Source organism: Perognathus longimembris, chromosome 3 (genome assembly GCF_023159225.1).
Source record: "Perognathus longimembris pacificus isolate PPM17 chromosome 3, ASM2315922v1, whole genome shotgun sequence".
Classification (NCBI taxonomy): Eukaryota; Metazoa; Chordata; class Mammalia; order Rodentia; family Heteromyidae; genus Perognathus; species Perognathus longimembris.
The window spans coordinates 120596132-120622444 of NC_063163.1; the positions used below are offsets into that span (position 1 = coordinate 120596132).

Here is a 26313-nt window from a genome sequence, read left to right on the forward strand (position 1 = left end):
ACATGTCTTAGAAACGAGCCAAGCGCCAAAGAGACAAACTGACTATTCTACTGTTGGACTAAGTCTTCTTAGCACTTTGCAAGAGCTTTGTTGTGATGTGATTTGCTCCTTTATGAAAACACCACAGAGTAGCCATCTTTCCCTTGTTATATCGCTGTCCCCATCCCTTTCTCCCATTTTAAAGATGAAAAGACTACAACTGAAAGTGACAAATCAATCTGCTCAAAGTCATAGTCACAGGTACTTGAATTAGGATTTAAACTGTCAAAGCGGAAAAGAACCACCAGGGGAACAAGTTATCTTCAAGGAAAAGAATTTGTCTGGGATTGAGCCAAAGGATTATAATCCGGGATGCATACTTGGGCAACGCATGGAACCTGCTACATCCAAAAAGGAAAGCCGGGGAAGCTGTTGTTAGCAAAGGGGAGAGATTTACATAATCTGCCTGGATACTTGCTCTTGGAGGCTGGAGAGGAAGTTGGTGCAGCTCATTGGTGGAGATCCTGGTGGGGGAACATCTTGTCTAAGCCACTGAAATCATGAATGATGTTAAGGATAAAGAAATCTGTGTGCAGGTAGGAGTTAGGTATACAAGGAGTAGAGAGTCTGATGGACTTTCTGGTGGGATTTGTATAGATAGAGCATTGTGAGGTTTTTACCTTACACTGGCGAGCAAAACAAGCTTCCCCCTTCCTAGCTATCAATTCTCTCTGAGTCCGATAAGAGTGACTTCATCATGGTATCAGCAATTTCCTCAGAACCCAGGAACAATAAACGCCAAGCAGTTGGTACTCTGTTACATGCTGAAAGCCCCGCTACAACACTGAGGAGTTTATACAAAATATCTTTGACAGTTTTTGCAATTTTAAAAAAACCTCTGATGCTCATAGAGATAATTCAATTCAATCTCAGGGTTGTTGTTTTTTTAAATAAAATTCCCCATCATACAATATTGTATGTCCATGCTGTTTTTAGATCACATTTCATCTTAATGAGAGCCAGGAAAAAGACTTAGTGCCCCAAATTAACCAGAGGGTGCACGAAATGGAGAGTTCTGCTAGTGGTCTAGTTAAGTAAAACAGAGCTCCTGTGTTAACTCATGAAAGGTTTCCTAGCCATCCTCTTGACCCTAGGTGGCATGGTATAATAGAGTGCTGCTCTGACGGTTCAGACGTCTCAGAACCATTATTACCACCAGTATTGCTTCCTGAGAAGCAAGGAGTTGGATACGGAAGGCGCAGATGATTGGGGTTGAGGTGTGGGGATCTCAGCAAGACTCAATTATATTCTAATCCAGTGATATTCTGATTGTTTACCTTTTCTGTAATCAAAATGGGCAAAGGTCCCTAAACGGGGATGCATCAAATGTGATGGTTGTCTTGGGTTCAAATCAATCAAGTTTACCCTCCCCCTCCTCATGTGCTGGTAAGTAGTTAATAAACTTCATTCAATGGGGATCTTTTTTTTCCCCCTCCTTTAGAGATTTAGCAAATGGTAGAAAATGAAGCTTTCTCTGATTCTTGTGCATGAATCTGTTACCCCGTCATCAGGGAGAGAAAGGAGCTGTGTAATTACCATTTGAGACATGATTCATCCTCCCCTGCAGGGCCCAGACCTGTTGGACTCTATAAAAGGAGCTCCGGGTCCAAGTGCAAATGTGCGCTGTCTGCCATCCCCGGGCTGTGACCGTTACCCGGCTGCAGGAGGAGATGAAGGTGCTCCCCGCGTCTGGCCTCGCTGTCCTTCTCCTCACAGCTTTGAAGTTTTCCACGGCCGTCCCCTCCCTCTTTGTGGCCACCCCCAAGACCTGGAGGAACAACTACCACCTTGCACAGGTTTGTGGATCTTTGTCCCCATCCCCTCTTCCTCCTACCCGTCCAGAAAAGCAAAAGAGGAAGAAAGCCTATTGTTTCTAATCATTTCATAAGTGCACAGAACCATCTAAGATGGGGGCATGCTAGGCGCACCTGTCGCGTGCCTAAGGAAAGGACTAAACAGCGACAACATATCTTGTTTTGCACTGGATTTGAGGGGTTTTGCAAGCAGATACGAACAAGACAAAACAATTACTGGAGGAAACGAAAGGGAAGAAGTATAAAACCTAAAATTATGAGATTCTCCACCCTGGAGGTGGGCTGTGTCCTTGGTACGAAGTCCTAGCAGGCACCGCAGAAGGACTTTCTGCATTCCTGCTTTGAAAAATGGCTCTTGTATGGAAAGTAACCTTGATTGTAATTTAAGTAAACCAAGGTGTTCCTAAATGAAAACTCTTCTCTGAGGAGGGCTTTTCTTTCTGAAAGTGTTTCCCCCAGGACCCGTAGCTTACATTGCTCTGTGTCCTCCTCTCTGAAGATCTCTTTCTATCCAACTGTTGAAGAGGCTCTGAGACAAATAGTTTACAATTTTTGTAATGCCTACATGGCTCCAAATGACTCCAAGCATTTTATTCCACTTAAAAAGAAAGGGCGCACTTCCGGTCCCACCCAGTTAGGTGCCCAGAATTAGTGAACGGTGGAGATGTTTCTCTGTCCACACACTACAAAGATGTGTGATTCCAGTTAGAGTCGCTGGCCTGTAAAATCGGCTGGGCTGACTCTGCAGGGCACACTCACGCTGGCCAGCCCCTACCAGCGGCTCTCATCCCTTCTCCTGCTACCTCAGCTGTTAAGGATTTCCCACCACAGTCCTTGCACGTAACCATCGAAGGTCCATCCGCAGTCGACACCCAGAGGAAGTGAGCTTGGACGGGAGCTCCCTTGTATTTAAACTAAATGCAAAATAACTGGGAACGCTGAGCTCTGCCAGACATTCCCTTCCTGATGCCACCTAGTTTTAAGTCCCTTCTCTCCCAGTGGACCCCAATGCACCTGCACTCAGAAGCTACAGAGGCTTTGTGATTTTCATACAAAGGGATGGGCTGAGGCCAGAACAGGTCCGACATGGTAGGAGAGCTCAGTGCTAGTCCAGGGTTCGGGCAGACTACAAGTCCACTGTGTGCCACTACAGCAAAGAGTGTTCTGCAATGGCCACGACCCTTTGCAGAGATAATTAGCTGACCCAGCTCCATGAAGGAGTAAGAAGAGCTGCGGTCCAGCCCATCGGGGGTTCACTAGGAGTATTTGGAAACAATGCTGTGGTGGTGGGAAGTCGGAGACCTTTCGTGATTCTTCTACCTCTCCAAAGCAGCCCGCCCTCCTGGGTCTCTGTTAGGACAGGAGCATGGAGACGTGTCCACACCTCCTTCCCGCCAAGGTCCAGTTATCCCCTGGGGAAGAGCACTCGGCACCCTGGGGGGATGCAAGGATCTGGCCACGCCTTTCTGTGGGCCCCTGGAGACAGGCAGAGTCAATGCCTCTCCGCACCATTTGTAGCCATGAGTAACAACGCACACGTGCAAACCCGCAGCCCAAGCTCATGTACGGAAGGAGCGCTGTGCGAGGAGGGCTGGAGATCCGACGGGCAGGGGCCGGGGGGGCACCGCAGTCAGACACCCACGCTGCCCGGCCACGCGGGAAGGAGGCGTTAAGCAGGAGGCTGGGCACCGGGGGCAGCGGGGAGCGGTCTAGGAAAGCCCTTCGGGGATGGAGCCGACCCGTAGAGAGATGCTGTCTGGTGAAGGCCTGGAGGCAGACGGGGTGGCCTGGCCGAAAGGCAGCAGCCCAGCTGTGGGGAGCGTGGTCCACTCCCCTGTGGGACGCAAGCCGGCCCGGCAGCTGAAGGGCCCTGGGTCTCCCCGTGCCTGCAAGGCCAGCTCAGCAAGCGCCCTCCACAGGTGCCTACTTCCTTCTAAATACCGGCTACGAGCAACCAGCTCCTCCGGCCTGGAAGCATCCGATTCCTCACCCTCTACAATCCACAGATGCAAAAATCTACTCGGAAAATATAAACAGGTTTCATAGTTTATTTAATGCGTACTTGCACCACTACATTCTAATTTGCTGATTTGGGGGAAGCCTTTGAAAATGAGGGCATGCTACCATGCCTACCTATTCGCATAATCCAGGGTTTATTCTGGGTTTTGTTGTTATTAGTGTTTGACGTGTGAGAGGTTACGTCTAATCGCCTCATTGCGGGTTGGAACTATCATGACTCAAAAATATATTTGAGGTTGGGCGTGGTGGGGCATGTCTATAATCCCAGCACCCATTCGCCAGAGGCGGGAGGATCATGCATTAGAGGACAGCATGGGCTATAGTGAGACCCTCTCTCTAAAGAACAAGAACAAAGTGCACTTGAAGCTGGATGAGGTTGTTCTGAGTTGTAATTCTAGCACTTAGAAGGAAGTGGCAGAGGTTCATGAGTTCAAAGCCAGCCTGGGCTCTATAACAAAACCTTGTCTCCAAAAAGCAGGAAAGAAATGCAAATACCAAATGGCATCGCAACCCAGTGCCCTGCCCACTGTCTGCGATTTGCCTTGTTATTGTGTGGCCAGGAACCCCAACTCACTACCCAGCATTAAGAGAAATTATTAAATCATCTATTGCTAGCTTAGGGGAGGACCAAAACATGAAACTCAAAGTATGGTTGCTACGGAATGAGTATCATTTCTATGCCATCAGAAAGTAAAATAAATAAATAAATAATATTATGTCTAGCTATCATCACTCATAGATTATCAGGTAGGGTTGAGTGAACATCTAAAACAGGTTTTAAGATGGTCTCTGAAAACAACAAACAGGTTTTCGTTTACCACATCATTATAAACTTGTAATTTGAAGAATAAACTAAAGAAGTAACAGTGGCGGTTGAGATGGGTGTCACTCGCTTTTGGCCCAGGCTAGCCTCAAGCCACAGTCATCCCGAGTAATCTCTGCTCCTTGAGTAGCTGGATTCATTACAAGTGTGAGCCCCTACGCCTGACCTCACCTAAGATTTTGTAAAGGATGGCAACCAAGAAAGTCATCTCTTTGTACACCCACTGAGAAACTAGAGAGCGCTCTCCAACCCTGCTCCTTCCTGCCTTTCTCTCAACAGTAATGGTCTATGTTTTAGGAAACTTTGAGCCACAGGAGAGGATAAATTAGTAATTCCTATAATTCCACCACCCAAAGATAACTACTATTAAGCTCCAAACATACTTCATTGGTTCGTGTGTGTGTGTGTGTGTGTGTGTGTGTGTGTGTATGGTTGGTTTACTGATGAAATTGTGGAAATTATGATTATGATTACACTCATCATTAAAATTTAAGAAATGTAAATGATAAGTTCTCTCTTTTTATCAGTATCCCCATAGTAAGAGCATTTTCCTAGACCATTAAGTATTTACTTTTCAAAAGTACAATGTCAGTAGAAAACTAGTTTCGTATCACATGACTATATAACACTATATCTAACAAACCCCGTATTGTAAGACATTAAATTCACTTTTGATTTTTATTACCTATATATGTATTGTGTAGTACTTAAGTAATACGCATACCTTACATATAACTTATAAATAAATATATGGCTTGGAAGTGGAGCTGTGGCTCTAGTGGTAGAGTGCTAGCCTTGACTTAAAAAGCTAAGCAACAACCTTGAATTCAAGCCCTGAATTCAAGCCCTGGTATAAATAAACATGTAGCTAATACAGAGATAAATATATAATTTATGTGTAATATAAAACCCTACACTATATAAGTAACAAATTATAGATAGATAGATAGATAGATAGATAGATATGTGAGATAGATAGATAGATAGATAGATAGATAGATAGATAGATAGATAGATAGATGACAGACTGCACATACTTTGGTCATTTTCCAGAAACAAGGAGGACAAGAGGAACTCCCGAGTCTCACTCAGGCCTTGGTCCCCCATTTGCCCCGGCCTGCCTCCCTACTCACCCTGATCCCACCCTGAGTTGCAGAACAGTGTGTGTCTGTATGTGCCAATGAAGCATTATCATTTATAGCTAATTTTATTTGCTTCAAGGCTGAGAAGACCTAGTATCATAAACCTCCTTTAAACAAACAGATTCCACCCTATAATGCACTGAAACTGATTCAATGCCTCCATTCAGTAGTTTGTGGGATGGGAGGCTATCAGGGAAAGAACTGATCTGGAATTGTGCATAATGCACCTCACACTACTTGCCAGAGGTCAGGCAGCCTTTGCCCCCACAATTAGGTAAAGAATGCCAGTGATAAGGCCCCAGTCTGCTTCGGTTTCCTTCTATTTTTTTCCTTTTAGAACTTAGTGTCTAATAATTCACATTCATTAAATTCGTGGTAGAAAAACTATCAAAGGCTGGTGGATGGAAACAAACACTAGTCTAACCCCTTCATCGCTCAAAGACAGTCATTAATAATTCTGGATCTAGTCAAACATCATCTATGCAAATATGTCTACTTTTTCAAACAAGGGAATATACACATTGTAATTATATCTACTGCCGTTCTTGACACATTGTACTTATATCTACTGCCGTTCTTGACACATTGTACTTATATCTACTGCCGTTCTTGACACATTGTACTTACTTATATCTACTGCCGTTCTTGACACATTGTACTTATATCTACTGCCGTTCTTGACACATTGTACTTATATCTACTGCCGTTCTTGACACATTGTACTTATATCTACTGCCGTTCTTGACACATTGTACTTATATCTACTGCCGTTCTTGACACATTGTACTTATATCTACTGCCGTTCTTGCTGAGCGTGACTGTTTCTCAGACTACACCGCAGCATGTCAGCCTGCCTCTCCGTTTCAGGTCTACCTTCAAAAGTACTACACAAGGAAAGGAAGTCTCCAGATGGGGGAGATGGTTGCAAGAGGAGGCAGTCCCCTGGTGAAGAAGGTGAAGGAGCTGCAAGCCTTCTTAGGACTCCAAGTCACTGGCAAGCTGGACCGGAACACAATGGACATAATCAAAAAGCCTCGCTGTGGAGTCCCCGACGTGGCCAACTACCGACTCTTCCCAGGTGAACCCAAGTGGAAAAAAAATACTTTAACATACAGGTAATGAGGTCGAGTCTTTCAGAATTCAGAGAGAAACAACCCCCATCAGCTCGCTCTCTCCCTCTCTTTCTTTCTCTACCTTCTGATCTGTATAAAAATCACAATTCTCGGGCTGGGGATATAGCCTAGTGGCAAGAGTGCCTGCCTCGGATACACGAGGTCCTAGGTTCGATTCCCCAGCACCACATATACAGAAAACGGCCAGAAGCGGCGCTGTGGCTGAAGTGGCAGAGTGCTAGCCTTGAGCGGGAAGAAGCCAGGGACGGTGCTCAGACCCTGAGTCCAAGGCCCAGGACTGGCCAAAAAAAAAAAAAAAAAGAAAGAATAAAAACTTTCTAAACCTATCATATGATAATTAGCTAGCCTCAGTATTATCATAAAAACCAGCCTGGGCATTTTAGGCAAGTTTACCTGTAGAAAAAAATGGTTCATCCTCTAAAGAAAGCTAATCTAGTCTAGAATTGATACCCTAGCAGGTGTTTGTTGTTGTTGTTATTTACATTTTCTAAAGCGTTTATTGTCAAGAAGAAAGCTCACTCGTAACCTGCAATGAGCCTCTACATCCATAAGGAGGCGCTCAGAACAAGAAAGCAAGCAATGGGGTGGGAGCAGGAGTTAAGATGCCATTCACTGAACTAACTAGAGTAAGACAAGATAGATAAACATTTGTGGAGTCTTCTCACAGTTTTCTTCAACTGTATCCTAGAATTTGTCCACTCGCACAGTAGCAAGGCATACGGATTGAGTCAGTGAGACACTGGGAATATCCTGTTCTGTGATAAAGCGCCTCACAAACCCCTCAGCCACAACCCCCCATCCCCACAAAACCCTCACCCCACGCTCACACTGCCCATCCCGCATCCTTGCTCCCAAACAAACCCCCTGCCCCCCCAAACACAAGAAGCTACCTCAGTATTCCACATAGCTCAGGTATTACAAATTAACTTGTAACAAATACCCAATCATTTTTGTTAAGTTACAGCATAATGCCGTGTGCATAAGCCCTTGAAGTGAGACAGAACTCAAATCCTGCCTAAACTCAAAACTTAGACAACAGTGGTGGTGACATTGTGAGAATCAGGTAACACACAACATTAGGAACGTGTGGAACCATGTGCAGAACGGAACACATCTTCCAAGAATATCAGCTATGAATACTATTGCTTTGACAATCAATGGACTCTGGGTCAAGATTTTCTCCACCTTCTCTTCTCTTCTTTCTCTTCTCTTCTGGTGCTATTCTTTCCTCCATTCTTGTTGGGGTTTGGGGGTGTTTTTTGTGTGTGTGTTTTTGTTTTTGTTTTGTTTTTTGCCAGTCCTGGGGCTTGAACTCAGGGCCTGAGCACTGTCCCTGGCTTCTTTTTGCTCAAGGCTAGCACTCTACCACTTGAGCCACAGCTCCACTTCTGGCCTTTTCTATATATGTGGTGCTGAGGAATTGAGCCCAGGGCTTCATGTATACGAGACGAGCACTCTACCACTAGGCCATATTCCCAGCCCCTCCACTCCTGTTTTGTCCAGCTCTGTACACATGACCGGACTCTTCCATAATAGGGAGGAATTTCAAGGTACTATATGAAGTTACAATAAATCAGAAGTGCATCTTGCAATATAAACAGCATATTTTGAAAGGCTAAGATGGTCCTTTTAGGGATCTTTCTGCTTTCCCCCTTTAACTCTGTATCTCCTTCTTTTGGAGCTCAATTCCCAGGGCTTAAATGCTCCTTGCTTCTCCCCTTACTCTCCCCTAGTCCTGCACTGTCCTACTTATGCTCCTCTCTGGGACATGAGTCCTCTCTTTGGGGACCCCAGCATTACGGATACTGGTGCATCAGAACAACCTAGGAGAGTTGCTAAAGTGCACATCTCTAGACCATGCCTACTTGAACAACTTTGAGAACCACTCAGCAGTCCCTGAACAGCTAGATTTTAGTCAAGCATTTCTTTCGCATCTCCTGTGTGCCCACACTGGACCAGGAGCCAAAGGAAGAGAGAAAATAGGCATGAGGTCCCCTCCTAAGGTGGACTCCCAAGACGGTGCTTTGGAGGGAAGCCATTATTCCAGCAGGGTCCAAGGTCCTCCCTCCTGTCCTTCCTGTGAACTGGGGAAACCCAGCCCTGGGCCACATGGCAGAAGGTCCCGGGAGTCAGTCACCGCTTCCACTGCCTGCACAAGAAGCAGTGCATCGCTCTGCCGTTAGGTGTCACTGTCACCGCCCGCCTGCTGGGCTTCTCCGCTCCTACACACAGACAGCCTCCTGTAGGGCCAGCACTGCCTCTTCAGAAGGTAGTTTTAAGGGAAAACCTTCCCCAGCAGTTCTGGGGAAATCCTGCTGGCCTGTGACCGGGAACTTGCAAAACCTGAAATTGCACGACTGTATGTTTTTATAATTGAAATTTTTCAGTTCCTTTCTGAGAAGAAAAAAAAAGATTCTACATTTAAGCCATTTCCAGGAAAATAGACTTCTTACTATGTGTAAAATCACCTAAGAATTATTCTTTAAAATCGCAAATACTGAAACAGGCCAGGTAGCTCATGACTATAATCCCAGCTACTTCAGGGGCGAACACTGGGAGGACCACAATTCAGGAGTCTCATGCCTACTGACTGAGCCAGCCTGGCAGGGTCACCGTTTAAGGCCAGCCTGAGCAAGCAGTTTATAAGACTCCATATCAACCAATAAAAAATGGGGCACCACAGAATGTGTCTGCCATCCCCGCTTCAGGTGAAGTGTAAATGGGAGAATTGTGGTCCAGGCTATCTACAAAGGTAGGAAGGTAAGGGGAAGCAAGACCATGACTGAATAAGAGCAAAAGCTGAAAGGACTAGGGTTATGGTTCAAGTGTCAGGGTGCCTTCCAAACAAGTGTGAGGCCAGGAGTTCAAACCCTGCTGCTGCCCCAAACAATAATCAACAGTATCCCAATGACACGGAACACACCACACTATCCCAACTGTCCTCACTCTTTCCTCCTTTCATTCGTCTTGCCATTTCACATGCAGCAGTTAAGCATCTTCAAAGTAAAATAAGAATGATTGTTTCCAAAAAAGAAACCTGGATTGTAGCTGTGCAATCGGCCTCCTTCACCCGGGAGCGGTCCCTGAGCAGAAAGCGTGCGCTGTGTCTCTCCCCAGGATATCCAAGTACACGCCTTCCATGCGGCCTGCAGAGGTGGACAAGGCCGTGGAGATGGCTCTGAGGGCATGGAGCAGTGCTGTCCCCCTGAACTTTGTTAGAATAAACTCGGGAGAAGCGGATATCATGATATCTTTTGAAACCGGAGGTACTGTGGTGCTCCCTGGGTTCTGTCCAATGCACGGGAGAGTGGTCCCAACTCTCTTGTCTTCTATCTTCTAAGTCCAAGTGCCCGGCCAGTCCTCCAGCGCTGTGATGGGCGGAGGCCTCGGCCGTGGCCTCCTCATTAGGACCTGTGTCTGGCTGGGTACCAGAGCCAGCCCAGTTCCTAGCATTTCTGTCATCTCTCCATTCCGCTGGAGAGCAGGACAGTCTCCCTGGGAAGCCTTGCGAGACAACTTGGTGCAATTTTGCTTCCCCACTGGCTAGCTGCTCATCTCTATTACTCAAGAAACTCCCCCTGAGGCCACACTGGAGGAATAAGTTTGCAGGGACCCTGACCCAGCACCCCCCACCCCCCGCAGCAATGGTCAGGAGAAGGAGGGGCATTTGGGTCTCATCCATATTTGCAGACTGTGCCTGTGAGTCTGCCTCCAGCCTGACCCAACCCCCCCCCCCTCCGTTCCACGACTTGGCCAGCTAAAGAGTGCAGCGTGAGTTTGCACTGGGATGGATGGAGACATCTGAGCCCCATTCAGAGAAACCTAGCAGGATATAGACAAAGGGAGGCCCAGATGGCCGGCAAAAGTCCTTTGCCTTCGCAGCTCCCTTCAGGACTGCTAGTGCTTCTTCCCTTCTACAGAAAATTCTAAGTGCCCCTGACATTTCAAATCCTAACCTTCACTGAGATCTGATGTCACGGGGAAGACACATATACTTGGGAAGGAGAGAGAAATCAAGCAGGTCCTAAGAACAAATGCTTCAGGAATGTTCCTGAATATAACCTGGCTTTTCTAGGTCCTATTCATCTCAGATGACCAAAGTCACCTGATAAAATGACAAAGCACTAAAGTTAAGGAAGCTTTGAAGGCCACGAAGTTAATGTGTGGGCCTCTTGTGCTCTTCAATTTGTTATCCAATCCCCTAACACAAGACTGGCTAGAGACTCGGCTACTATTTCATTATACCCTAAGAATACCTTGTCTTACTGAACTTTGCTTCGTTGGCTTCAAAAAAAAAATAGAACTGAGTATGGTCACTAACTATTTTGCAGAATTTTGAAATGGAGCTTCTATTTTGGCATCTCTCATTGTGTTCTTCATTTCTGTGAAATTCATAATGAACTGTTAAATGTAGATGGTAAAAACAAAGTACACAAAGCTTTGCAAGTTAGGCTTTTCAGAGACTTTGATTACTTTTGTGAGTTTTACATGTGAAGGTATATCAAAATTACAGAGAAGTTTTCCTTCTGATACTTCCTCTGAATGAATTTGTATTGTGCAACAGAAACAGAAAACCTTTTCTTATTAGGTTACTAATTCCCTCTCTAGTAAATCACATTCTGCATGCTCACGTTCTAATCTGAGGATAAGGTTGCTACCAAATGCCCCTCAGTTCTTTCTCCTTTTGCAATCTCTGGCATATGCATGCCTCAGGATGCTACATGTCACCATAAAAACCACAATGATAATGTTTTAGTTATTTAGTGCTGCCTTTTAATTTTCAATAGGCAGTTATTTACATATGTGAATGTCTTATAAAAATGACCTATTGTAAAGTAAACAGAAATATCATAGCTATTCAAAGTGTTGTCTGTTCTCGGTGCCCCACGGAACTGCCAGGTCTTAATCCTGTAGCATTTCCCGTTGTTTAGATCATGGAGATTCATACCCATTCGATGGGCCTCGGGGGACTCTAGCCCATGCATTCGCACCTGGAGAAGGCCTGGGAGGAGATACCCATTTCGACAATGCTGAGAAGTGGACTATGGGAACGAATGGTATATATGCACAATTCACGATAACCTGGAAAATATTGTACCTTCTTCTGGGCCTCCATCATGAAACCTTGAGGTTCAACGTCCCAAGCCACCCTAGTTAACTAGGGGGGCTGGCTAGGAAAAACAAGTAAGCCAAAAATCCAAAAGGGAACACCTTAAGGGAAAAGAGCCACTCAAGATTATGCTGTAGATTTGTCTGATTTCTGTTTTATAGCAGTTCATCTCAAGCAACAGTCCCTTCCCTGATACTCGGCTCTCTTTTTCTTCAATTATAAAGCATTGATTTTTTTTTTCTTATGTGTACTTGGAAATAGGCTACATTCACAATGACCCACAGGTGTCTCCTGAGAAGTGTGATGGGGATGGGGATGAAGGTTCCAGAATCCCATTGTGCAGGTCATCTGGAAATTTTCATTGTGAAATGTGTGCATAAAAATGACTAGCTGCACTAGCAGAGAAGTATTTGTGAACTAAATCAGTGTGTCATTGCAAAGTTCATTGCCACTACTAGCCAAGGCTCTCCCTCGTCCATTTGTCCAGGATCATTGACAATGAACAAAATGGATTGTTTCATAATCCCATCCTCCCTCAACAAGGAGCTAAAAAGAACTGAAGTCAGCAAAACTAACTCTCGCAACCTTTGCTGTCTAGTTGTGGAAAGGAGACGCGTTAAACTGTGATTTGGGCATAAGTTCTCCTGTGAACGCAGAAGACAGAGAAAACTAAAACCTGTGTTGATGCTGCTTTTTCTCTCCCATTGTTTAGGTTTCAATTTATTTACTGTTGCGGCTCATGAATTTGGCCATGCCCTGGGCCTGGCCCATTCCACAGACCCATCAGCACTGATGTACCCGACTTATAAGTACCAGCAACCTTATGGCTTCCGCCTCCCCAAGGATGATGTGAAAGCGATCCAGGCCTTGTACGGTATGAGCCACACACCTCTTTGATCCCTAACCTTGCAAGTGACAGGTGCTCAGTCTCCAAATTAGAATAAGTTGGCTAGGAAAGATTAAGGTAGAGCCCACAGCCCCACCAACGTCTTCTTGTGAAGAGCTTCTTGTGCTCAACATCTCTTTCTTTTCTAAGGTTTTGACTCTTTCCTCTAGAGCCATAGAAAATGCAGATATCTGTCTTCACTTTCTGGTGAGCATCACAATGTACTCATCGGGAGGGGATGGTTATAGCTTATAGCTGACATATTGTTGCTTTGCCTTTTGTGGACAAGTCATCCTATCTCCCTGAAAATAGCAATGATGGTGCCTGGGACATCTCATGCCATCCTCGTGATAACCTGTAGGGTGCGCTGTGTTCATCATTTGATATCTAAGAATGTCCAAGGTCAGTACATGCACTAGCCCAAGATAAATCAAAATTTCCCAAGGGAAAGAAAGCATTACTGAAAACTGTATACCCCGTTTTCCTCAAGAGAAAACCAAATCAAAAAATGCTTGAGTGTGTTCTGAGAAGCATCCTTAGAACACCACAGTTTTTCTGGGATAGACGTCATCAAAGGTCAGGAAAATGGCAAGAATGGTAGTGTGGCTGATGGATGACCTTCAGAGATGCACCAGCTCTCCCAAGCAGATCCCCCAGGAGCTACCTTTAACCACAAACACTTTCAGGGTGCTGCATCTTTTCTGGTGCCTATTAGAATACTTAAGGCTTGGAAGGATGCCAGGAAGGGAGGGAAGGAGAGAGGGAGGAAGAGAAGGAAGGGAGGGAGGGAGGGAGGGAGGGAGGGAGGGAGGGAAGGAAGGAGTTTTAAGCTTAATGGAAAAATAATTACAAAGAAATAATTAGGATATATGTTCAAATTATATTTCTAATTTTAAACATTTGTACCTATCAAAGAAGCTATAAGATAATAGCACCTACATTTTAAAATCATTTAGTCTGTGTCAAACACTTCTAAGTGCTTACATTAATTCTCACCACAGTCTTTGGAAGCATATTTTCTTATGTCCTGTTATTACTCCTGTTTTACAACAGGGGTAGCTGAGGCTTTAAAAAAAAAAGTTGATAGTTATAGTGCTGTGTTCAGAACTCTAGTGGGAGAGTTCTTACCTAGTATGTACAAGGTCTTGAGTTCAAAAGTTACTGACTTCATGTCACATAGCTCTGCAACTAGGAATGCCAGGATTCAAATCCAGGGCCACCTGCCATGGAAGCCAGTACCTTAAGACATCAGCATACAGTGTGAGGGCTCCTATGCTCTCTAGAGTGCAAGCTTTCATTCCTGTTACCACCCGAGGTTTGTTTGTTTGGGTTGGTTGGTTGACAGTCTTGTGGTTATTGTTCCTCTTTTTTATTCGTGTATATTAATTGCACATACGGATTTCATTGTGGTATTTCTATGCATACATATAATACACTTTGATCAAATTCACCCCTCAGCTGGTACCGTTTTGACCAGGACACTTTGATTCCTAGGACCTCGGAAACCGTTCCTGGGAAAGCCCGCTGCACCCCATGCCCCCCCTCACAAGCCGTCCATTCCTGATCTCTGTGACTCCAGCTCATCCTTTGACGCCGTGACAATGTTGGGAAAGGAGCTGCTGTTCTTCAAGGACAGGTAAGCCCAAGACGCAGCTTAGGTCACGCTTCGGATGGCCTCCCACAAGCGCCACTGCGGAGGCCCTTGTGGCTGCCATGCCTGAAGATACTGGGCAAATGCTGCCCTGGGCAGGGGTAAGGCTCGGGAGGATACAGACACAGACTGCCGACCCCACTCTGTGTGAACCACCTACTGCGGTCCTGGTGCCTTGCTAAACACTGTCCACACATGTACAGTATTTCTTCTCATCTTTTCACCATAGAGATTCTTCATTTTACAGATGAAGAAAGGAGGTCAGAGAGAAATGAATTTTCCCAGGTGACAGTTAAGTGGCTGAGCTAGGGTAACAGTCCAAATTTACCTGATGTATGCTTTAGTTACTACTTTGTGCCTAGGGGAATACAATGGAAGCACCCAATAAATACTGATGAATGAGGGTTGGCTAGCGAAGGAAGGGAGGGAGGGAGGGAGGGAGGGAGGGAGGGAGGGAGGGAGGGAGGGAGGGAGGGAGGGAGGGAGGGAGGAAACTGAGAGAACAGATGATAATAGATAAGTAGATAATGGGTGGGTAGATGGCTAGGTGATAGGTGGATGGATGGATAGACCGATAATTGATAGGTAGAGGACTAATGGATGGATGATGGGTAATAGGTGGGTAGATGGATGGATAATAGGGAGGTGGGTAGGTAATCGGTGGGTAGATGACTAATGGATGGATGGATAGGCGGATGATGAGATGAACAGATGGATGCCTGGTGATTCTAATGTAAGCACTTTTCCTAAGCTTCAGACTTCCCAGCTGTCAGATATGAGATAGCACAGAGAAACAGCTGTCTTTTGTTCCCACATTGACCTCTCCGGGAGTCAACCATGACACTGGCTACTCCAACAAGGAAAAAAGAGCACTCAGTCATAGCGCTCCCAGACAGAATTCCACCAACCAGCAGAGACAGAAGCTCAGGAATGTGTGTGAGAGAGACAGTAGGGTGTTTTTGCCTCATTGCAAAAGCAGTCATTGAGCCCATATTAGGTACTAAACACCATAGTAGCAACTAAAAATATAAAACTATGTGAGGATCCTCTCTGCCTTTGCATGAGCAAGAACATTCTAAAAGAATTGCAAAAGAGACTGTGACTCAAGCTCAGAAGGAAGAGCTGTGGGAGGAGAGGAGATTAAGCACCTGGGGAGGACAGGAGAGCGTTCATGGGAAGATGATAGCTGAGAAATTCACCGTTTCCTCGAGGAAGAGATCTTTCAGCTAGTTTGGTAGGAATCGTTTTTACTCATTCAGAAAAGAGAGAAAGGTAGAATGTAGTAGCATATGCCTGTCATCCTAGCAGTGGGAGACCAGAGGATTGTCAGTAAATTTAAGGCCAGCAAAGGTTACGTAGTAAGACCCTGCTTCAGCAAAGAAAGAAGTGAAAAAGGCTATGTAGAAAAGGGAAAGGGAGGGGAGGGAAATGGAGAGAAGGGAAGAGAAGAAAAGAAGAGAAGAAAAATACTAAAAAGGGTGGGGGTAGGAAAGAGGGCTTGGAATGTGGCTTAGTGGTAAAGTGCTTGCCTAGCATGCAGGAAGCCCTGGGTTCGATTCCTCAGCACCACATACACAGAAAAGGCCAGTAGTGGTGCTGTGGATCAAGAGGTAGAGTGCTAGCCTTGAGCAAAACAAGCTCAGGGACAGTGCTCAGGCCCTGAGTTCAAGCTCCAGGACTGGCAAAAAAAAGGGGAGGGGGAGGAGAAGGGAGAAAGAGAGAGAAAGAGGAAGGGAGAAAAGATGGGAGGAAGTGAGGAAGGGGACAGGCAAGGAAGAGGAGAGGGGAGGGGAGGGGAGGGGAGGGGAGGGGAGGGGAGGGGAGGGGAGGGGAGGGGAGGGGAGGGGAGGGGAGGAGAGGAGAGGAGAGGAGAGGAGAGGAGAGGAGAGGAGAGGAGAGGAGAGGAACACCACCACACAGCATGTATTCATCTCTGGATGCCATAACAAAACCCTTAAGCTGAGTGGTTTAAGCAGTGGAAGTCTATTCCTCATAGTTCATGATGCTGGGAATACGCATACCCAGGTGCCCGGACAGTAGAGTTCATTCTGAGAGCTCTTTTCTGGGCCTGTAGGCAGGCCACGTCTCCCATGTGTTCACGTGACTTCTTCGTGCGCATGGTGAGAATGAAAGGTCAAGAGACAGTTTCCTGGCACTTCCTTCTATGAGGCATTCAATTCCACTGTGGGACCTCACCTTGGTCTCAACCTCATTATCTTCTACAGACCCGGATCCAATGCCCTGGCCTCGAGGGCCAGAGCTGGGCAGAGGCCACCCATGTTCAGCTCCTAACATGCAGTCATCGTGGTGTTAGTGAGGCATGCTGTCGTGTATCCCTCCAGACACATTCTCTGGACCTAAAACTACGTGGCGTAAAGATGGGAAGAGGGCAATGATTCCAAAAAAAATTAACTTTTACTTCCACCAACTTATAAACATTTCTCACTGGACAGTTTCGTTTCTCCATGTCAGTGAATTTACATTTTCATCCTTTATACATTATCCCAATGAATATAGCATTGCTTATTTAGTTAATTCCATACACAGGACCATCTACACTGCTTCCCAAATGTGACAGCTAGGAACAGCTTGAACAATGGAAGTGGACTTTTTGAAAGCATTTTGTTTTGTTTTGTTTTTTTGTCAGTCCTGGGCCTTGAACTCTGGGCCTGAGCACTGTCCCTGGCTTCTTTTTTCTCAAGGGTAGCACTCTGCCACTTGAGCCACAGGGCCACTTCTGGCTTTTTCTAGGTATGTGGTGCTGGGGAATCGAACCCAGGGCTTCATGTATACGAGGCGAGCACTTTACCAGTAGGCCGCATTCCCAGCCCTGAAAGTGTTTTGCAACAGAGCCAGCACCCCAGGCTTTCCCCTGAACTAAGACCTGTGGCTCTGCCATGCCTTCTGAACCCTGTGCTCTTGAGTAAGGGTGACCCCTTCCTCTTCACTGGGTACAACATAAAGATTTCCCTAGGAGCCTCAAGGGAGTGTAAACACCCTCAACTTAAGGACACGGTACAGATCTCTGACTATTTTTATGTTTCTTATTGTTTTAAATGGTAAAGGTGATGTACAGGGGGTTATAGTTCCATAAGTCAAGTAATGAGCACATTTCACTTGGAACAGTGCAGTTTGACTCTTTTTCACCCTCTTGGCTACACTGGGTGTTAGATTGTTTTTGTTATATTGCTTTATTTTGTGCTTGTTTTGTTTTACTTTTAGAGGAAATGTCTCCCTCCATGGCCCAGGTTGGCCTGGACTTGGTGTGCTGCCTCAGCCCCTCAAGGGTAGACTATATTCAGGCACCACGGTGCCTGATCCGATTTTTAAGTTTTTTTTGTTTTTGTTTTTGTTTTTTTGGCCAGTCCTGGACCTTGGACTCAGGGCCTGAGCACTGTCCCTGGCGTCTTTTTGCTCAAGGCTAGCACTCTACCTCTTGAGCCACAGTGCCACTTCTAGCTTTTTCTGTATATGTGGCACTGAGGAATCGAACCCAGGGCTTCATGGATGCAAGGCAAGCACTCTACCACTAGGCCATGTTCCCAGCCCGAAAACATCTTTTTTAAATACCTACAAATAATCATGGGTAGACCAGAATTTACAAAGCACCTTCATGATCTGAATGGATCTTTTGAAGCGATTGTGTCACTTGTTTAATTCTTGTTCTTACTTGACAAAAGGAAACTGAATCATAGAAAGCTTAAGTGACTCAAATATCCAGTATTAAGGTTCCAGGCATCCCTTGGCCTCTCCGTAGCATCTCACTGCCTGGATCCAGGGGGTAGGCAGCAGTTAAACAGAGAGCACTGAAGAGAAAGAAGGAAGAAAGGCGCTTTTTCTCCCCTGAAAGCAGAGGAAAGCAAAACCAACAAGAGTTTGTTAGCTGAAGTACATAGAAACAAAGAGTGCTGATTCAGCTTGAGCTGAATTACCAGAGTCCAAATACGGGTACAGGCAGCCCTTGAAAATGAGAGACACATGGCATCGGAATCAGGAGGCAGGAAATGAAAATGGCTGGCTAAAACCCAGAAAGAGGGAAATGGGGAGAGGGGAGGTGGGGGTGGGGGAGTTGGGGGGAATGAGGGAGGAGGTAACAAGTTGGATAGGAAATAGACTCACTGTATTACAGATGAAACTGTAACCCCTCTGTACTTCACTTTGACAATAATTTTTAAAAAAAAAAAAAAGAAAGAAAGAAAGGGGGGCTGGGGATATGGCCTAGTGGCAAGAGTGCCTGCCTCATATACATGAGGCCCTGGGTTCGATTCCCCAGCACCACATATACAGAAAATGGCCAGAAGTGGCGCTGTGGCTCAAGTGGCAGAGTGCTAGCCTTGAGCAAAAAGAAGCCAGGGACAGTGCTCAGGCCCTGAGTCCAAGGCCCAGGACCGGCAAAATAAATAAATAAATAAATAAAACTAAAAAAAAAAGAAAGAAAGGTTGTGGCTGGGAGGGCAGTCAGTGGTAGAGCACCTACTTAGTATGCACCAGGCCCTGAGCTCAATTCTCAAAAAAAAGCTAATGTTCAACAATCAGGATCAAACTGTACTAGATACTGTCCTAAGCCTCAGAATAAAAAGACAGATAATACACAGTCCTGACAAGGACTTCAAGAAACAGAGAGCTGCACCAGGCACACGGTGACCTAACCTCACATTTGATGAATTCGTTACTGCTTTATAGTAAAAGGAAAGGAAACTTACAGAGAACACAAAGTCACTGATCAAACGCATTCCGTGCAACCTTCTGGCACCCACTTATTTAGCCAGAAAATGTTTGAGGTTATGTGCCAAGCAAGGTGTTAGTTACTAGTTCACAAAGATAATAGGGCAGCTAAGTATCTAATCAGCGAGCCAATAACACCAGCAAGTGCCATTGTTCTGCCTTCCTTATCAAAGATCAGATTACAGACTATTAACAGGATCCGTTCTCGGTTTTCATTGCTCAGTTCCAACTATTCTCTAACAGGCTCATAGATTGTTTAAAACCCAATGAAAGATTTATCAGGAGATTACTTTGCCATACCTTCTCTGCACCATTTTACCTCATTTTTGTGCTATAATCAATAGCACTAAGAGTTATAAATTCTCTGTATATGTGTTCTATTGTTTCATTACTTAATTTCATCAGTCTCTGGAAAGTTTTATGATGACAAGTACTTTTCTTGGAGCATACAATAATTTCTGTAAGTTTAAGTAGGACTTATTTTTATCTTAGGCATACAATGCATACATTAAACTGTGCTGGGTTTCAAACACGGTGTCTTAAGTTTGGCACTACTGAGGCTTTGAAGTGTGTAAGTCTGCTGTGTTGGGCTGTCTTTGCTGGCATCCTAACCTCTCACAGTGCTGTCCAGACTTAGCTGTGACAATCAAAATTGTCATCAGGCTTTATCAATTGCTCCTAGGGGCACAAAATCATACTTGATTTAGAACAACCGTTCTATTTAAAAAACAAAAACAAAAAACAGCTGGGCACCAGTGGGTCATGTCTGTAATCCTAGCTACTGAGGAGACTGAGATCTGAGGATTGAGTTCAAAGCCAGCCGGGGCAGGAAAGTCTGTGAGACTCTTATCTTCAATTAATCACAGAAAAAGCTGGAAGTGGCGCTGTGGCTCAGGTGGTAGAGTGCTAGCCTTGAGCAAAAAGAAGCCAGGGACAGTGCTCAGGCCCTGAGTTCAAGCCCCAGGACTGGCAAAAAAAAAAAGAAAGATCAAGGTGAAGGTCAAAGTATGACGTATAGTAACACTTTAATCAATGGGAACTGAGGATCCAAACGCTCAAGCTTGATTTCTTCTGATCACCCAATAGGATTTTCTGGCGACGGCAGGTGCATTTGCCATCAGGGATCCGTCCCAACACCATCACCAGCTCCTTCCCCCAACTCATGTCCCATGTGGATGCAGCTTACGAGGTGGCCGAGCGGGGCCTTGCCTTCTTCTTCAAAGGTATTCCGCCCATCTCTCAGCACAAGAGCTGGCAGGGACACAGTGCCCCGCCGATCTGGAGTATCTAGCTCTGACAGTGCTACTAGTGGTCCTTAGACATGTTCGTTGCTCTTTCTGAGGTGGGTATGAAACACCTTGCTCTTCTCTAACAAAAAGGAATGACAGTGGCTCCCTACTGTTCCCAGAGCCCCCAGCCTCGGAGTTTACAGAGGCACCAGGGCAGATGACTATAGCCGGAGGCTAGAAACCTGGTCCCTGTCCACTCTCCCCAGAATTATATTGAATACTCTACTGAGAGCCTTTAACATTAAATAAAATCCCTGTGCAATGTCGTCCTGAGAAACAGCAAGAAGAGGAGGGACACCTGGGCCTTCCCTGAATCACACATAGGACATGCTAATCTCAGGCTCCACCCTTTACTGTTTTGGTAACTTTGGGAAGTTATCCCACTGCTATGATCTGAGCCTTTCTTTCTTTTTCTTTTTTTTTCTTTGCCAGTCCTGGGGCTTGAACTCAGGGTCTGAGCACTGTCCCTGGCTTCTTTTTGCTAGCACTCTACCTCTTGAGCCACAGCACCACTTCTGGCTTTTTCTATATATGTGGTGCTGAGGAATCAAACCCAGGGCTTCATGCATGTTAGGCAAGCAATCTACCACTAGGCCACATTCCCAGCCCTTGAGCCTTTCTTTTAGCTTTGCAAAGGTATTAGGGTAAAAATCAGTCTTGCAGCTATGTAGTAACAATAGCTAGCCAAAGGAAGTTATCTAATAAGTAAAAACTATTCATTTTTGTTCACATTTTCTTGATACTAGTGCCAGTTAAATGGTAATACTTGTCCTTCTGTCTCATAGCTATGTGACAGTGACATGAGATTACAGACGGCAGACATCTTGAAATACATAGCTATATCTATATGTGTGTGTTAGATTTAAGACACAGCTGTATTAATATTATTGCTTCCTTAAGCATAAGCAGAGACATCTGCCATCAGGAAACTTTGAAGTCTCTTACTAAACGGAATTACAAGAGACTTAGATCTGCTGTTGAGTCATAACAGTAGAGAACCGCTGCTTGAACTAGCCCCACCTAGGATACTGCATCCACGTCTCCAGGACTGAGATGCATTGCTAAGCCGCACAGAGGTTTTGAACGCTGTAACATCTGTTTTCAGGCCCTCACTACTGGATAATGCGAGGATTCCAAATGCAAGGTCCTCCTCGGACTATTTATGATTTTGGGTTCCCAAGGCGAGTGCAGCGAATAGACGCTGCCGTCTACCTCAAGGAGCCCCAGAAGACCCTTTTCTTTGTCGGAGATGAATACTACAGGTATGGCTTTTCTCCTTTTATTGTCCAATGTATTCAATGGGAAGGGGGGAAATATTTGGCAAAAAAGAATGCAAGGCAAGTTTGTACCAGGCCCATCCAGTCCTCTCTCGGTCCTTGGTCTTCAAGATGGCCACTGAATGGTTTTCAAGATGTAGAACCATCTGACTGCTAAGTGAAACATCTACCCGATAATCCTAGTGTTGGTTATCAAGGACATAAAACATCCCGGTCTTCTCGGAGCACACTAACATGGTTCCTGTGGCCTAAAAGAATGGAGGTGGCTTCTCTAAGAACCTAACTACCCATGGAGAACGCCTCAGAGGGAACTGACTCCACTGATCCGCAGCCATAAAACAAGTCCCAGAATGCTCTGTGACTTGCGAAAGTGAGCAGTCACACACAGGGGGCTTTGAAGGAAAGTTCTGAGGAAAGGAAAAAGTGTTCACTTCTCTTATCCAGCCTAGGACAGGAAGACTCGCCTGTGTGTGTCATTTCCGTGCCTGTCCTATTTCACAGGCTCAGTGTGAGCAGATCTGAGCAAGGGGTCTGCCCATGGGGTCTGGTTTCTAACTCACCTACTAAGTTTCTATCGTTAATTGGCTGGTGCTGAGACATGAGTGCCGCTCTTTCCAGGCTCCTCCCAAGAGCGGCTCTGCCTCCGCACACCCTCCTGCTGCTCTTCTCTCTGTGACACTGCCAGTGTCATGATCTCCAGATGAGAAGCAAAGCAAGATTCTAAGCAGCTGTTTGTGCCAAACCACCTCACACCAAGATAGGAACTAGAGGGGAGAGGGGAGGACCCAGCTCTGGCCCGCCTGCTGTCCTTTCATTTTCTATCATCTCTTTTAAGTTACCATTGGGGAGGCATAACCTATATTTATTTAACCAATCGCTATCATCTCCCCCAGTGTGGAACTAGGAAAGTAACACAGATATAGTTCATGAGCAGGACCATGTTTCTCATGTCCTACAAAAGGATTCGGAGCAAGTGTGGGCTGTGTGACTCCTCTCAGCCTGCGTGATGTCACCCTGGCGTCAAAGCTCTCATGAGCTGTCCTTCCCCTCCAGCACTGACGTCACTAAGCCAGCTAGTTGTCTCTCACAGGCCTTCCTACCTGAAACATAGCGTCATAGTCTATCTAGTGAGATTGTATCATCTGCTGGGGAGATCACGATTTTATGGAGTCCCCGATCACAGAGCTAGCATAGAAGACGAGGGACCTGGAGGCCCTGGTGGGTTTTCCAGCGATGGATTGACAGATGCCCGTGTAAGCATGACAGAGGCAGCAGGAGGTCACACACATCAGGATTATTTCATTCTTTTCCCTAAGGGTGTTCATAGCCAGATTCTCATCGGGGGGACTATCCACTCTCTCATGCCCTCTCTTTTCCCTTTCCTTGTCTTTGGGCTAATCTACCACCCACTAGCACCCCCACTAAAGTGTGTACATCCAGCCAGGCTGGATGGAGGCAGAACAGCCTAAGCAAGGAGCTGGATGGGTGCAGAGATTGCGATTCCTCTAAATGTGAGGTTGAGGGGAGAGAAGGGCTCTGGTTTTAATGATACCTGAGGCCCACCGAGGAAATCATACAATAGCTTCCCAACTGTATTAAGAAAAAGTCTTTAAGGCTCCATTAGGAAATTGCTGGGACATTAAGTCAATGAACTCACGTTGGTGACTAGGACAGGAAGCCACTGGGGGCGCTTTCCGCCTTCCCAGGGTGAGGTATGTACAAAGCATGCGGACACCCAGCACACAGGCTGGTGCTCCAAAGGGGGACTCTTCAGGAACTGTAGGAACTTCCATAGGTAACTACGCTGTGCTAACTAACAAATGATTGCTTAAACCTCAGTACCTCATTGCACAGTAATTCAGCCAAAGAGCTGGTCAAAGGGGGATGTAGTTGTATTTTTAATACTGGAAGCCTCTAACCTGTACTGAAATGTTTGGCATAGATGATCAATCACAGCTTCTACTGTACACATTCTGACATGTACACTGCCAAAGGAACTAAAGAGTAAGGTAAACAAACATGACCTGTAGCTCACAAGCTCAGAAGAAGCTACTACATCACTCAGTCACACAGCCTGCTCCTCCCACCCCGAATTCTGCACACTGTGTTTTGCAGAGCCTTGCTGCACAACATCTTATTGTGATGTCAAACCCCGTGTTGGTTAAAGTCTTTGTTTTCGTACATGTGAAATATGGAGGTTGGACAGATGAGAGCTGGTAGAGTGTATCTGGGCTCACTGGGGTCCTGTGTTTCTTCTAACTTTCCCTCCTTCCCTCCATATTCTTTTTTTTTCAGTTGTGGGGCTGTCAGGTCTGGGTGCTGTCCCTGAGCTTTTTCACTTAAGACTAGTAGTACTCTACCACTTGAAGGCCCAATGCCGTTTCCAGTTGCCTGATGGTTACTTGGAGATAAGTCTCACAAACTTTCCTGCCAGGGATAGCTCTGAACCATGATCCTCTCATCTCAGCCTCCTGGGTAGCTAGGAATTCAGGCGTATGACACAGGCACCCAGCTCCCCCCTTATTCTTAACACATAGTTTCCATTCTCATGGCTGCCTCATGAATGCAGGTGGCCTCTGGAGCTTTGGTCAGTATATCCCTGTTCTAAGAAAGGAGAAGGAAGTTGAAAGGAAAGGGCAAAGGAGACAGATGAAGCTAAGCACATGCTCACACTAAAAAATACAGAAAACCACAAGCTTCAACTCATGGAATAACAATCTTCCTGTGTCAACATCCACTGACAATGCTAGTCTTTTGTCAGATTCTTCCTTGATCCTTCTGCTAACTCAGTCTGCGACACATGCAAAATAAATGTAGGTTTATTATCCAGGAAATGCTCTACAAGCTTCTAGGATTTGGACATGGTTTAAGTGAATGAATGCATGACAAAATGATTGCAGAACTTCCTCCACTGAGGCCCAATGGTTGGCTTGGGGTCTTGTGGTTTAAGCTCTGTGAATAGGAATTTAGGTGTCACCCCATAGCAACTTACAAGGAAGCAGTACACAGGCCATAGGGTAAAATCTCAAAAGGACACATAGCCACGTTGCTGCCATCATGGACATAAACAGATGACATACTAGTTAGCCCTTGCCAGCTAGGCTTTCCTAGGCGTCTACTTACTTTCATCCCTTTCTCCTCTCATCTCGTCCCCTCTCTTGCAGGTGCTAGGGGTTCAGTCCATTGCTCCTTTCTCCATTTCACTTCCATCATGTATGGGGAATATTCTCCTCCACCTGCCAAGAACAGAGAATTGGCCATATTAAGGGATTTCTGGGGGCTGTGAAATACCATTATTTCATCATTATTTGAAACATTGATTTCTAAATGTAATTGAAAATGATTTGCAAGCCCACAGGACCCATCCCTTCTCGATCACACAGCTGCCCCTTCACTGCCTGTACCTACTGGCTGGAGACCTCATCCCTGCCAAGTAGGACACACTTTCCACCTTCTCTTATTCCTGGGTGGCTAGCAGTCCTGGAAAGAGATGTCTCTATCGAGAGATTTTACAGTTAGTCTCCATAGAAAAATAAACAATAAGTAACCAAACTAGGAATGAAGAAGTTGAACTCAACATGTATTCATTAATGTCTAAAATTTTTTAACAAAACACAATTTCTTAGTTTTGAATAATTACTTATTTATTGTCAAAGTGATGTACAGAGCAGTTACAGTTTCCTACATAAGGCAGTGGGTACATTTCTTGTACAATTTGTTGCTACATTCAAACCACATTTATCGGGCTTAATTATGTGTCAGGCTGTTGACATGCAAGAAGAAAAGCAGAGCATGTACTGGTTAGGATCGTGGGCAGGAGTGCTGGCGATATAGCTCAGCTTAGCACACACGAGACCTTAACTTCAACCCCCTAGAACTACAAAAACAAAACAAAGAGAATGGGCAGGAATAAGGTCATAGCTCAACAAGCAATGATATGGCAATACGAGAAGCATTCTATCTGTTTCATCATCTGTCAACTGGTTGTGGAAACAGTATTCATGTCATAGGAATTACAGGATTGTATGAAAATACCATGAAAGGTTTGTCATGTAGTAAGCACTAAGTTAATATGGGCAACATTAATGCCCTCATAATCAACTGATAAATAGTTAACAGACATCCAAGTGGCAAAAGTGCCTTAATAGAAGACAAAGTGCCCAAAAGAAGGCCAAGACCAAGGTGAAAGGGCCAACAGCAGCAACGAATGCTCCAACTAACAAGAGCAGAAACACACCAAACAGGGCTGGGACTGTGGCCTAGTGGTTGAGTGATAGCATACATGAAGCCCTGGGTTCCATTCCTCAGCACCACATATATAGAAAATGGCCAGAAGCGGCACTGTGGCTCAAGTGGTAGAGTGCTAGCCTTGAGCAAAAAGAAGCCAGGGACAGTGCTCAGGCCC

The 26313-nt window shown here is 45.5% G+C and overlaps 1 protein-coding gene across 1 annotated transcript in view; it reads left to right on the forward strand.

Annotated features, from left to right (window-relative positions):
• Positions 1-1709: 1709 nt before the first annotated feature.
• Mmp20 (matrix metallopeptidase 20) overlaps positions 1710-26313 on the forward strand; it is a 33013-nt gene continuing 8409 nt past the window's right edge. Inside the window, exons 1-8 of the mRNA XM_048341018.1 lie at positions 1710-1835; positions 6705-6952; positions 10088-10236; positions 11902-12027; positions 12793-12954; positions 14461-14602; positions 20429-20565; positions 21737-21893. Of these exons, the coding sequence (XP_048196975.1) occupies positions 1710-1835; positions 6705-6952; positions 10088-10236; positions 11902-12027; positions 12793-12954; positions 14461-14602; positions 20429-20565; positions 21737-21893 (1247 nt within the window). The remainder of the gene's footprint in view (positions 1836-6704; positions 6953-10087; positions 10237-11901; positions 12028-12792; positions 12955-14460; positions 14603-20428; positions 20566-21736; positions 21894-26313) is intronic.